The sequence below is a fragment of the Acipenser ruthenus genome, chromosome 9 (genome assembly GCF_902713425.1).
Source record: "Acipenser ruthenus chromosome 9, fAciRut3.2 maternal haplotype, whole genome shotgun sequence".
NCBI classification, from domain to species: Eukaryota; Metazoa; Chordata; class Actinopteri; order Acipenseriformes; family Acipenseridae; genus Acipenser; species Acipenser ruthenus.
In genome coordinates, this window is record NC_081197.1 from 14,806,614 (window position 1) to 14,819,771 (window position 13,158).

The window sequence follows — 13,158 nt, forward strand, 5'->3', positions numbered from 1 at the left end:
TTTTTTTTTTTTTTACCTGTTTTACAAGCTCAAAGCAAGTAAGGTCCCAAATGTATCTTGCTACCAACAAATGAATGAAGAAATTAATCCTTGGTTTAAATTAACAGTGTCCACTTTATATTTGGTACTATACTGCGATTTTACATGGCACAGCACGTTTTGCAATTGTACCAGGTACAAGTGACGTTTAAAATAATGTAAGTCACGCAACAGAATGCTGTAACCGTTCCAAAATATCTGCTGTGCCAGTGTTACTGTTACGTGCACCTGCAATGCACGTACATTTTACTTGTCAAACTACAGTACGAAGTGTAGTTTTTACGGTTTGTTCTGGATGTCATTGACTCACAGCTGGAGTCCCAATCACAATTCACTGAGAATTCGAAGTGGAAACTTTTCAAAAAACCTTTGCGTCAATAGATAAATGTTGTGTTGACATTTCAGTGTGATGACAAATAAGTAAGACTGGAAAACTTGAACGCTACGTGTTTTATTTTAAGGGTATTTGTTTGTCACCAGTTTAATTCAGTATTACCTACTGCTCTATAAACAGGATACATTCAACTACATTGCTCATAGGTCCCGCTTTCATTAAAACTGTAACATTAATTCTGAGTCCCCAAACATTGACTGTGACCGTCCAAAGAAAAACGACAAACTTAAATAGGACAAATACATAAAATAAACAGAATTTACATTTTCGTAAAAGAATAGCAATTGTACACTTTTTTGGGGGTTAATAACTCAACACAAACACACTACATGCTTTTGCTCCATGTTGCGTTTTTAATCCAGATCAGACACTGACCTGCAAGTCGTCGCTCCCTGACATTTTTCCACAGTAAATCCCAGGCTTTAGACGTGGAGTCTCTCAACTGTTCACTGAAAGACCGTCTGAGTTGGGCTTTTGCAGACTTTCTCTTAGTTGTCATTATAGATCTTGATACATTACGATCCCTTTCCACCAAAAACCGTTACTCTTCCAAACGACTCGTTCTTCAGCAAAACAACTCCACCTGGTCCACAGTACTGCGTCACTTTGCGGCAAAGGTTCACAAACACCAACTACATTTCCCTGTATAGTTTTCCTAGAGCTTGTTTTCCCCCTATTTCTCTACCCTTACCCTCGCAGAGACGACTGACGGCGTCGTTTCAGCAAGTCCACTGTGCACTCGTCTATTCCTGGACCAGATGTGCAAGCGACTTGAAGTTTCCACTTCCCTCAGTTACATTTACAGATCACTGGGGGCTCTCGCTCGCTCTCCCTAGTAGCTGAACTATAAGCGCTTTTTTGTGTTGTACGGTAAGATGTCTCTGTTGTAATTTATAAACTTCTGATTGTTGTTATTTCTAGGTAAGTCATTTTTGTATACACAATTCTTTAAAAGGTGTAATTTGTCTAGCGTTTGTATATGCTAAGTACACACACACACACACACACACACACACACACACACACACACACACACACACACACACACACACACACACGTCCTAATGTTTTTTTTAAAAAAAACCCTACATAGGTGATAGAAAGTCTTACGTAGTAGATAAAAAAAGTCCTAGGTAGGAGATACTTTTTGAAAAGCACAAAAAAGCACTAGCAGTATGGTGCAGTGTCAAAAAAAAACAACACATTACAAAGTATGTATGGGTGTGTGTGTGTGTGTGTGTGTGTATATATATATATATATATATACAGATGTGCTCAAATTTGTTGGTACCCTTACAGCTCATTGAAATAATGCTTCATTCCTCCTGAAAAGTGATGAAATTAAAAGCTATTTTATCATGTATACTTGCATGCCTTTGGTATGTCATAGAATAAAGCAAAGAAGCTGTGAAAAGAGATGAATTATTGCTTATTCTATAAAGATATTCTAAAATGGCCTGGACACATTTGTTGGTACCCCTTAGAAAAGATAATAAATAATTTGATTATAGTGATATTTAAAACTAATTAGTTTCTTTAATTAGTATCACACATGTCTCCAATCTTGTAATCAGTCATTCAGCCTATTTAAATGGAGAAAAGTAGTCACTGTGCTGTTTGGTATCATTGTGTGCACCACACTGAACATGGACCAGAGAAAGCAAAGGAGAGAGTTGTCTGAGGAGATCAGAAAGAAAATAATAGACAAGCATGGTAAAGGTAAAGGCTACAAGACCATCTCCAAGCAGCTTGATGTTCCTGTGACAACAGTTGCAAATATTATTAAGAAGTTTAAGGTCCATGGAACTGTAGCCAACCTCCCTGGGCGCGACCGCAAGAGGAAAATCGACCCCAGAGTGAACAGAAGGATAGTGCGGATGGTAGAAAAAGAACCAAGGATAACTGCCAAAGAGATACAAGCTGAACTCCAAGGTGAAGGTATGTCAGTTTCTGATTGCACCATCCGTCGCTTTTTGAGCGAAAGTGGGCTCCATGGAAGAAGACCCAGGAGGACTCCACTTTTGAAAGAAAAACATAAAAAAGCCAGACTAGAATTTGCTAAAATGCATATTGACAAGCCACAATCCTTCTGGGAGAATGTCCTTTGGACAGATGAGTCAAAACTGGAGCTTTTTGGCAAATCACATCAGCTCTATGTTCTCAGACAAAAAAATGAAGCTTTCAAAGAAAAGAACACCATACCTACAGTGAAACATGGAGGAGGCTCGGTTATGTTTTGGGGCTGCTTTGCTGCACCTGGCACAGGGTGCCTTGAATCTGTGCAGGGCACAATGAAATCTCAAGACTATCAAGGCATTCTGGAGCGAAACGTACTGCCCAGTGTCAGACAGCTCTGTCTCAGTCGCAGGTCATGGGTCCTCCAACAGGATAATGACCCAAAACACACAGCTAAAAGCACCCAAGAATGGATAAGAACAAAACATTGGACTATTCTGAAGTGGCCTTCTATGAGTCCTGATCTGAATCCTATCGAACATCTATGGAAAGAGCTGAAACTTGCAGTCTGGAGAAGGCACCCATCAAACCTGAGACAGCTGGAGCAGTTTGCTCAGGATGAGTGGGCCAAATTACCTGTTAACAGGTGCAGAAGTCTCACTGAGAGCTACAGAAAACGTTTGATTGCAGTGATTGCCTCTAAAGGTTGTGCAACAAAATATTAGGTTAGCGGTCCCATCATTTTTGTCCATGCCATTTTCATTTGTTTTCTTATTTACAATATTATGTTGAATAAAAAATCAAAAGCAAAGTCTGATTTCTATTAAATATGGAATAAACAATGGTGGATGCCAATTACTTTTGTCAGTTTCAAGTTATTTCAGAGAAAATTGTGCATTCTTCGTTTTTTGTGGAGGGGTACCAACAAATTTGAGCACGTCTGTATATATATATATATATATATATATATATATATATATATATATATATATATATATTGACAGTGATTCTGGCTAGTTGAAGATGAAAGACAATGTCAATACCCTGGGCTGAGCTGAGTGGGGGACAGAGGGGGGTGATGCTGGGACGCCAGAATCACTGTCAAGCCCTCTTGATGTGTTTTGTGGGCTAGTCGACGAAACACCGATGATGGAAGATGCCCACCTGAAGACCCCAGAGATGTACCCTACTTAGCTCAGTCCAGACGGTTGGCACGCTGATGCGCTGGGGAGGCCGCACTGTAGTTGATCCCCGGAGCCAGCATTGCAGCCGTTGTGTGTGCTGATGCGCTAGGGAGGCAAAATAAGCTGATCCCTGGAGCCAGCATTACACTTCAGCCATCAACCAGGCAGAAGTATATCTACATCATCATATGGAAGGAAATGCAAATGGATGGAGACACAGATGGATCACATTAGTTTATTGTAAAGCTACGTCTGGGTTGGTGCTTATCTTGGCGAGAGCCGAGTTCAAATCAGCATGAAGTTTTAACATCTACTCTCATGTAATGGAAATCATAACTAGTAGGCTACGGAAGAGGCATACGACTCTATGGACATTTATTATTAACTCTCAATTAATGTGCTACAGCAAATTAATACATTCCATATATCTACAGTGCTGTATAGTTGTAGCAACAATGTAAAAATAAATTACCCATGCATTGTATTAATTTTGTGATGGTTCATAACAATAAAAGTAGTCAAAATAACCACCCACAGTCTTGTCGGGCAGAAAAGATCAGCACTAATCTACAATGTAAAACACAGAAGAACACTTCACCAGTGAAGCTGTATATATGTACTCTATCCTGCACTTCCTTTGAAAAGAAAGAAAGATGTTGCTTGTGGTCCTTGTGTATAATTACAAATCACTGTTATTCTGATGGTGGAAAAAAGCACTGTCTTGTTAAACGTGGCTTCAGATAAGATCTGAACTATCACTAACATAAAGGTGTGTCAAACCCAAGGTGCGTGAAACAAGACAGTCAAGAAACAACGCGTGGAGAGAGAATATGAGTGAGTGCATGGAGAATATCTGTGAGGTCTCAAACCCATTTCTGTTTATATGTCATAGTTCACAACTAAAGGCTAATCATTTTCTTTGCCTGAGGGAAAATTAAAAAAAAAACTTGGGTCAAGAGCTGGTTAACCGTATTCCAAGGAAGAATGTGTATTCCAAACTGCACTGTTCCCCAGCTATATAAAGAAGCAATAAATGTGGACTATACCAAAAACATAGACTGGGCAGATAATTACAGTATTCTCTCATTACAAAACACAATATATATATTTTTTTTCCATCTAGCCTTGAGTAAATACAAGTTTAAACTAGCTGAAAACAATGTTAAGGCAATGTTCTAGATTCGTAGTTGCTTATATTGCATCACACGTCAACCTCTTCTCAGAATTATTATATTGTGGTGTAATCCACAAATATTTGGTTTTTTTTTATTTTGAAAGATTGTCTGCAATCCCAGGTTAAAGAACTTGAACCTGAAGTGCTCATATGTGGAAAGATACTATTGGTCAAAGTCACGAGAAGAAACACAGATGTAATAATTCCTATTATTGTTTGTTTATTTAGGAGACGGCGTTATCTAAGGCGACTTACAGAGACCAGAGTGTGTGAACCACGCATCAGCTGCAGAGTCACTTACAATTACGTCTCACTCGAAAGACGGAGCACAAGGAGGTTAAGTGACTTGCTCAGGGTCACACAATGAGTCAGTGGCTGAGGTGGGATTTGAACCAGGGACCTCCTGGTTACAAGCCTGTTTCTTTAACCACTGGACCACACAGCCTCCTGGGAAGAGTGAGGTCATTGACGATTAACATTAATCTGTTTTTACACAATAAACCTGACATTATTATTATTATTATTATTATTATTATTATTATTATTATTATTATTATTATTTGCATTTGCATTTGCATTTGGATAATATGCAATCCACATCCAGACAGACTTTTTTTTGTTAAACACAGGCACCTCTCCCTCTCTTTATTTATGTATTATTTGGTACTTAAATACAGTACTGAACTATCAGCACCAGAGAACCCTCTTTTCCCATAGGGCAGAGAGTTCAGTGTCTATTAGTCTTGTCACCTGGCTCCATAATCTAAAGAAAAAGCAAATTCATTGATTTTATTCGACATGTAAAGTGAGTGAGTTACCAAAACCACACACCTGCTCGGGGGAGGGAATTACTTCCTGCAAAGATCGTTTCCATCCAGCAGACCTATACAGCTTGCTGATTGGCTTTTTTATCTGATTGGACAGGACTGTCTGTAGCAGGATGAAATATTAAATACAGTAACTCAAAACTTAACCAGAAGGTTAAACCAAAAAGAGTGCAGGTGAGTGCAAAGTTCTCTATAACGACGGAATTGCACTATTCTGATAGATATTGCTTACCATATAAAATTTCAAACAATACGATTTCATTCTTTAATGTTCCGATGCTCTCCGAAAAGATTTGCCACAACAAATAAACAATGAAATATATTTATTGAAGCCACTCACGCAATTCAGAGGGGAGTTAAAAAACCTGACCTGTCTTAAAGTGTCTCAAGATTGTGGAGCCAGATGTCGACCCTAGTGTCTATGCTCACCCAAACTATGTGGTGGTTTTGTGATGTAGACAACTGTATTAAACTCTTCCACTAAACTCTTCTAATTGTGACCTCAGGACCTCCTCATTTGTGACCAAAGGTGAAAGGCCAGTGCATCAGTCTGACATCTGTGTAACCGTTCCAATTTGGAAGAGGTTGAGTTCACTGGGTAACATTTTCCCCTAGTTTCATATGTAAATGAATGTACAGTCAGCACTCAGATATACGACACTCAGATACACGTCAGCCGCACTTTACCGTCCTTGTATTAAGAATAAAACCAATCCCCATTATATATATGTAACAAATTAATGCACTTACCCATCACACTCGATTTCTGACTCCGTCACCAGTTTTCTGATGCAAAGCACATCTTTTCAATGTTACAATTGACTTGTTTAACTGTCACAGCCTGCGTTTTTTTTCTTTTTCTGGGATGGCAAATCAGTCTTTATTGTGCACTGCAGTTACACAGCGCTTCATCCAAAGACAAAGCGAACGAGACAATAAAATAAATTCTGGAGACTGTGTCGTTGTTATTTTTTGCTAAATCGCATTGCGTTTATGTTTTAAGCAGTTCTATGCATGGGTAACATTTTGATTTCATTTTGCTGTTGGTCGTTAATGGTAAATTTTACATTCTGCTACAATACGTACTGGATTTAAAAGTATGTACTGTCCACGTGTCCAGTCATCTCTTTTGGCATGTAATATTTTCAGAATCATATTGTTCTGAATTTAAAAAAGTACTGTACCAATAAAACCAACTACAGTACATCTAAATGGAAGAATCAACGTCTTCCTGTACAATTCCTCAAACGCAAGTCATATTTCTCCTTTGTACAAAATGTGTGTGTGTGTGTGTGCAGAGTGGGGGGTTGTTTGGGTGGTAGAGGGCAGGTTACAACATGCTAACCTACATACACGTCAAATCAGATGAAATAATCAGATATGCATCACACTCGTTTAACCGTCACTGAAGTCAAAATTTTATCGGGTCGGATATGTGGGTGCTGACTGTATTCCATTATAATGTCTATAATGTTTTTTCAGAATATTGCGTACAATGTCTCACCTTGAATATAACCAAACCCTATAGGCCAACTCTTAGAGGTTCAAAAGTCACGACAAGGGCAAATATCAACATATAGGAGCTAACTACGCATCATGTCTTGACATGACATAATTTAGTATGTACATAATACAATTGTATGTATATACAGTAACTGTAAACCAAATAGAGCCCTGGGGAATTGTCAAAGAATATTGTTGCCATTGATATTGCCTCTCCATTTTCAAGTGATTCTTAAACTAGTTTTCCACCTACAAATTGCTAAACTGTTACAATGATGCCTTGTAAAAGATTAGCATATTGTCCCCCCCTGGTAAATATATTTTGATTACTGTATCAGTCTGTTGCAGTTTGAAAGCCTTCCATGGAATAAGGTTGACTATGTCTGGCATCAGACAACAGTACATGCAGACACACATGCAGACTTTTAGCAGCTCAGGTGCTGAGAAAAACTGGAGAAACAGAAGGCTTCAATTTCTCATGGCTGATTTATCTCCTTGACATAAAAGGGCCTACTCAGGTATTCTCTCGAGGACCCTTCTAATTAACTTAAAATACTTTCTTTGACTACTTGAAAAAGTTCATGGATAGCGCTTCATGAAGTGGTCCAAGGTTGCAAGCTGCTAACATTGTGTAGCTCCATTGCTTTGACACTGTCCTCGCACAGCAGACTGAACATGAGTTTTCTGAAATGTTTTCTTTTCTTTTAAACTAATATAAACTGACACAACGAAGCTTTTGTTCTTAAACATCTAACTATGCTTAAACCATGCCAGTATATACTGGTGGTCATGAATATTGCATTACCTTAAATTCTTTTCAGCCATTCTTAGCGTATTTGTGTGGCAGTAAAATATTTAGATTACGTAAATATGAGTGAACTGCTAGGAAATACCAAGCAAGAAGATAAAGCTTCAGTGTGGATTCTGACTTGTGTTTGGAATAATGAACTGGGCACAGACAATAACCAAGCCTATTGCGTCCATACCAAGACAGCGTAACAAAGGATAGGATCTGTATAGAAGCTTTTCCAGAGGGCAGGAGAGTTCAGTGTCTATTAGGGTTGCCACTTGGCTCCATAATCTTGGGACCCTTTAGAAAAGGCCAGGTTTTTCAACTCCCCTCTCGTGACTAATCACTCTCCCTGTTTAAAATCTTAAAATCCTGGGTTAGGCCTCACTTATTTGTCTGTGTTGCATGGAACCAGGCGTTCCCCCCTTTGGAGGTGGTGTCCCATCCTCCTCACCACGATGTGAGGGTAACTCCATTGGAAAAATGGGGAAACCTAGGCCAAATCATACCCTTGCTCCCTCAGACACTTTTATCCAAAACGACCTACAGAGACTTGGGGGTGAACTATGCCTCACAAATGCTGCTGCAGAGTCACTTACAATAGGACCTTGGTTTTATGTCTCATCCGAAGGACAGAGCACAAGGAGGTTAAGTAACTTGCTCTGGGTCACAAGTGGCTGAGCTGGGCTTGAACCTGGAATCTCTTGGTAACAAGCCCCTTTCTTTAACCACTGGACCACCAAGTCTCCTCATACATTAAGTCATTACCACTGTGTGACTTGGCAGTCTCTGTATGAGAGAGGCCCAGGAATGGCAGAGCACTGGAGTGTTTTCCAAGCTCAGGGGTTAAGTTCTGCCACTAATGTGTCTGACAAATGCTACATACCACAAACTAACTGTAGAGCATGCAAAAGCTAAAAAGAAAATATATATCATATCAGCAGTCTCATCTTCAAGTTATTACCTGATATGGGGTGAAATAGTATTTATATGTTTGTTGATTTAAGATGTGTTGCACCATATGCAGATGACATGTACATGTATTGCTGTACCTTTCCCAGATAAGAAATGGTGCAATGACTTAAAATTGAGCTTTATTCTGCAAGAAAGAACATTTCCTAGAATAGATTACTGGTGCAATCCATTTTCTACCCTTTGACATCTCTCTCTACCAAGCTGGCCCACAGTTTTTTTTACTGGAGAGAGATAGTCTAATTCCAGTTAGCACGTCACTTACACATGCTGTGCCACCCTGTGTTACTGACAATGGGCTACAGGTGAGAACTGGGGGACTCTAGTACCTGCAGGAGACAGGATGGTGGTGAGAGGTACACTATAGTGTTGTAAATTGAGAGATGTTTCTATTGTGCTGTGCAAGGGGCACTGAAGCTAATTAAGGGTATGTAAATGGATTACCTTAATTATTATATAAAAGTAAAGAATGTTACTTTGTCATAATAACCCTAAATGTAACCACTTCTCACTGTCTTCTTGACTGAAGAAATAAGAAGGCATTTAGCATGGAAATAGGGTTGGCTGTTGTGTTCCCACTTGAGTGAATTTTCAACAATGAGTCAAGTCTAAGCTGTGGTGCTGAAAGCAGCTTTTCTGACAGGATCCTTTCTTTCCATTCATGCTCCAATGGAATTCTCTTAATCTGTGGAATTTGGAAAATATATGGAAAACAAGCAAGAAACATTGGTGACCCCACTGCCCTTCTCCAAGTATGAAAAAGAAACAACAACAACAACAACTTGAGTCCTAAATGAGACACTCAAGAGATTTTTAGAAGTATGAACTGGAAAGTCAAGGAAAACTCTGGTCAACATCTTCAGTGAATGGGTACAAGTGGATTCTGAGTGAAAAACAGATTTTTCTATTGTAATTACTTACTTGGGTGGAGGTCAGGTGCAAAGAAATATAATAATAATAATAATAATAATAATAATAATAATAATAATAATAATAATAATAATAATAATAATAATTATTATTATTATTATACATTCTTATAGTTCCAATGCTAAGCCATGCATTTTCATCACAGGTTAAAACATTTTTCAAATGTATGATATATTAATACCAGAGACATCACACAGCCATGACAGAAACCTGAACTGACTGTAAAACTATCCCAGCTGGGGGAGACCCAGACAAAAAACTGGCAGCAGAGTTGTATCTCACCCATGCCTCAGTGCGAGCCTCTCTGAGGATTGTGGCCCTTTATATTGCTTAATGGTTAGAAAAACAAACCCTGCAATGTCTCTTACATAAACCTAATGACCATCTAAATTTAAATGATACTCATGTTTAATTAATGTAATCCCACATGGTTATTAATACATTAATATGTCTTCTACTGGAGCAGTACCACATATAACAGCAACAAATGAATACGTTCATTATTGAACAGATATTATTTTGCTGTTATTAGTCCCTGTATTTTAAATCATGTTCCTGGTAGAACTAATGAGTGAGAACTGCACTTACAATTCTCCAGAGAGCAGCCTCTCAAAGTCAGAATGTAAACAAATCAAAACACTTTACACTGCATTACCATGGAGATGTCATGTTGAGAGTGGTTCCTCTTCCATTGTTTGTGCGACAGACCTGCTAGGCCTTGTCAAAACAAGAGGTAGAAGAGAGGTACATATTCAAACGAATAACAGATTCAATTTGAAAACTTGAGTCCAGGAGGACACATATCACATCACCTAATTTGAACCAAAATAAGAAAAACTCAACACCCTTTCTTGCTTTTGATTAATGTTAAATTCTCCTCCACTTCTAAGGAGAGGTACCTCTTGGTCCAATCTGTTATATGGCTCTACTGCCCTGCCCAGGTGCACTTTGTTTGTGGAAATGTTTCAGGCTTTTATATACCATAACCATCTGTTTAAAACAAATAAAATCATTACAATTTCTGTGTTGTGGGGGTTTGTCCTGAATCCTAAAATATTGTATTGGATATACTGTGGAGTTGTTAATATGTTTTTTTATATACAGTAACGGGTACAATACAGAATAGACAGTGTACACTGAGACCATTGCAGTGCAGAGTAAAACATTGCTCCCCACTGAGTTTTAACAGCATTGTGACTGGATGTTTACAGTGAAAGCCAATAAGGATCTAATGGGACTGCAGTTCCCAGACTTACATCTTGGTATGGAAAGAACTCTTGGAAAAGCCTCTCAGTAGCTCCTGTTATAAACTGTCTAACCATCGATTCCCAGGATGCCTTTTTTTAGAGAAGCCACACATGTAGTTTATCCTTCCTCAGAAGAAAGAAAAGACATTGCAAATGTGTTCATCACATTTCCCCACAGATGGATTGATCCCAGTGATATATTTATTTGTTGTTTACTGTAAATGTAGGCTTACCATAACTACATCTTCAGCAATAAAAGCTTGTCTCATTATTCAGAGCAGGGTGCCTCATTTAAATACATTATGTATTAACATACAAATCAGTCTGAGGCATAATATGCCCACTATTTCACGCGATAATGAATAAAATTGCAAAAGTAAATAAGGAAATCAATGAAGTGCAATTATGGGGCATCATAATGTTTAGTGCCCTTTCATAAATGAGGCCCCTAATTTAGTATGTAACATTCCCGCCAGACATGTCTCGGGGAAACTGTCGACTTCAGTTCCTGCTTTCAATTCAATTGCAATTACTTTGTTGCAGACTACTGCAAAGCATGTTTAGTTTAAAAGTGTTTCGTTGACAGGTCTCTTTCTTCATTTTTGGCCGCCATAAAAGTGTAATTTGCTAATTACAATCTTTTCTTTTTTTTATGGAAGCAGTGCCAAAAAAAATAAAAAAAATTTGGCACAAAAGAAACACACACTGCTGCTAATAGCACAGTGGCGGAATCCAAAGCCAAATCAATAAGCTACGTTTTTGAAAGATGGAAATTAAAAACGCTTGTTCTCCAGCTTGATTTATTGGAATGTCATCCTTGAATGATGCTCATCTGGTTAAAATCTGTGTTACCTTAGATTACATTGTTCAAAAAGCCTGAAATGAAAAGACCTTAAGAAAAACATAGAATTTTGGTTTTTTTTAATTTTATTATGCGTCTGGATAAAGGTAAGTAACACTGCTTGTATTGAACAAGGCACATCACAAACATAAAGCCCTCCACTCTCCTCCCGTAATAGAGTGGTATTTTTGATGAATGGTACAGTCCTGTCATTCCTGTGTGGCTCTGCTGTGGTTCAAGTGTTCAATGTGTTAACGTAACATTATTCAGCAGGTTTCATTCAAGTTTATGAAGCAAAATTAGTTAATTGTACAGGGTGATGTCAAACTTTTGGCCATAGATGTTGGCTCTAGGGTTCCGTGGGTGGTTATGCTTCACTAGGTTTAAATGCACGTACAAGGAACCAATCATTTTTGAACTGCTTATTTTGAATCTGACAACAAATGTGCAGCAATGCCAAACTCAATCAGGTTCAGCAGACCAACCTGATTTCAACTATACACGCAGGTATTACACAATAGTTTTTTGTTTGTTTGTTTGTTTTCCAGCTAAGGCCTTCATTAGTGTAACGTACTGAGAGAAGACATTCAAAAAGTCAAAATGTTTGTATAATAATTGTACCATGTACATTGTAATAACATCAGTGCTGCTGTTCCAGGTAGAACAGTGTTATATTACTATTGATTGCTAATCTGATCCTGGTAAATTGTGGTCATAAGCTGTGCAAAGCACCAACCACACAGGAGGGGCCCTCGATGAAAGAGAATAGTCTAACACCTATGTTTCTGTACATGGTAAACATTATGTTCATGTGTGTGCTGGGAAATTCAGCAACATTGAACAATAAAAGTATTAAAATTCACATTCTGGGTTTCCATGTGGCTCACCTGGTAAAATAATGGCTGTGTGATGTGTGAGTCAGTTATATAGTCAGGGTAGCAGGTTCATGTCCTGGCTGTGCAAAGTCACCAGTCTTTACTGAAGATGGCTCTGGTGCTCCCACGGGATAGAGAGGCAAATCCAACTGGCCCTGTTTCTCTACATCATACTATAGAGGACCCTATTGGCCCAATGCCTAGTGAGCAGAGCTGGCCTTTGTCCACCTGAGAACTGTAGCTCGCCGTTCCTCAGTGTAAAGAGACAATTGTCTTGGTCGTGGGATTGGATGCTATTGTGGGAAATTGCTGCAGAGAGGTAAAATAATCAGGCATTCTACACTGGTGTGAAAATCGGGGGTAAAATAAATGGGCACTTAATTTTTTAAAAATTATCAAAATATCTTTATTTTTATATAGCGCCTT

The 13,158-nt window shown here is 38.5% G+C and overlaps 1 protein-coding gene across 4 annotated transcripts in view; it reads right to left on the reverse strand.

Moving 5' to 3' along the window:
* LOC117405917 (stAR-related lipid transfer protein 13-like) overlaps window positions 1-13,158 on the reverse strand; it is a 153,648-nt gene that overhangs the window by 58,873 nt on the left and 81,617 nt on the right. The window contains exon 1 of one of the 4 annotated variants that reach the window (XM_034923858.2): window positions 1,125-1,228. The exons of 2 other annotated variants lie outside the window; for them this stretch is intronic. Coding sequence is in view for 1 of the 2 variants with exons in the window: in XM_034923857.2 (XP_034779748.2) it covers window positions 809-932 (124 nt within the window). In the remaining variant the exon portion in view is untranslated. One more of the 4 variants, XM_034923857.2, reaches the window with a different exon arrangement.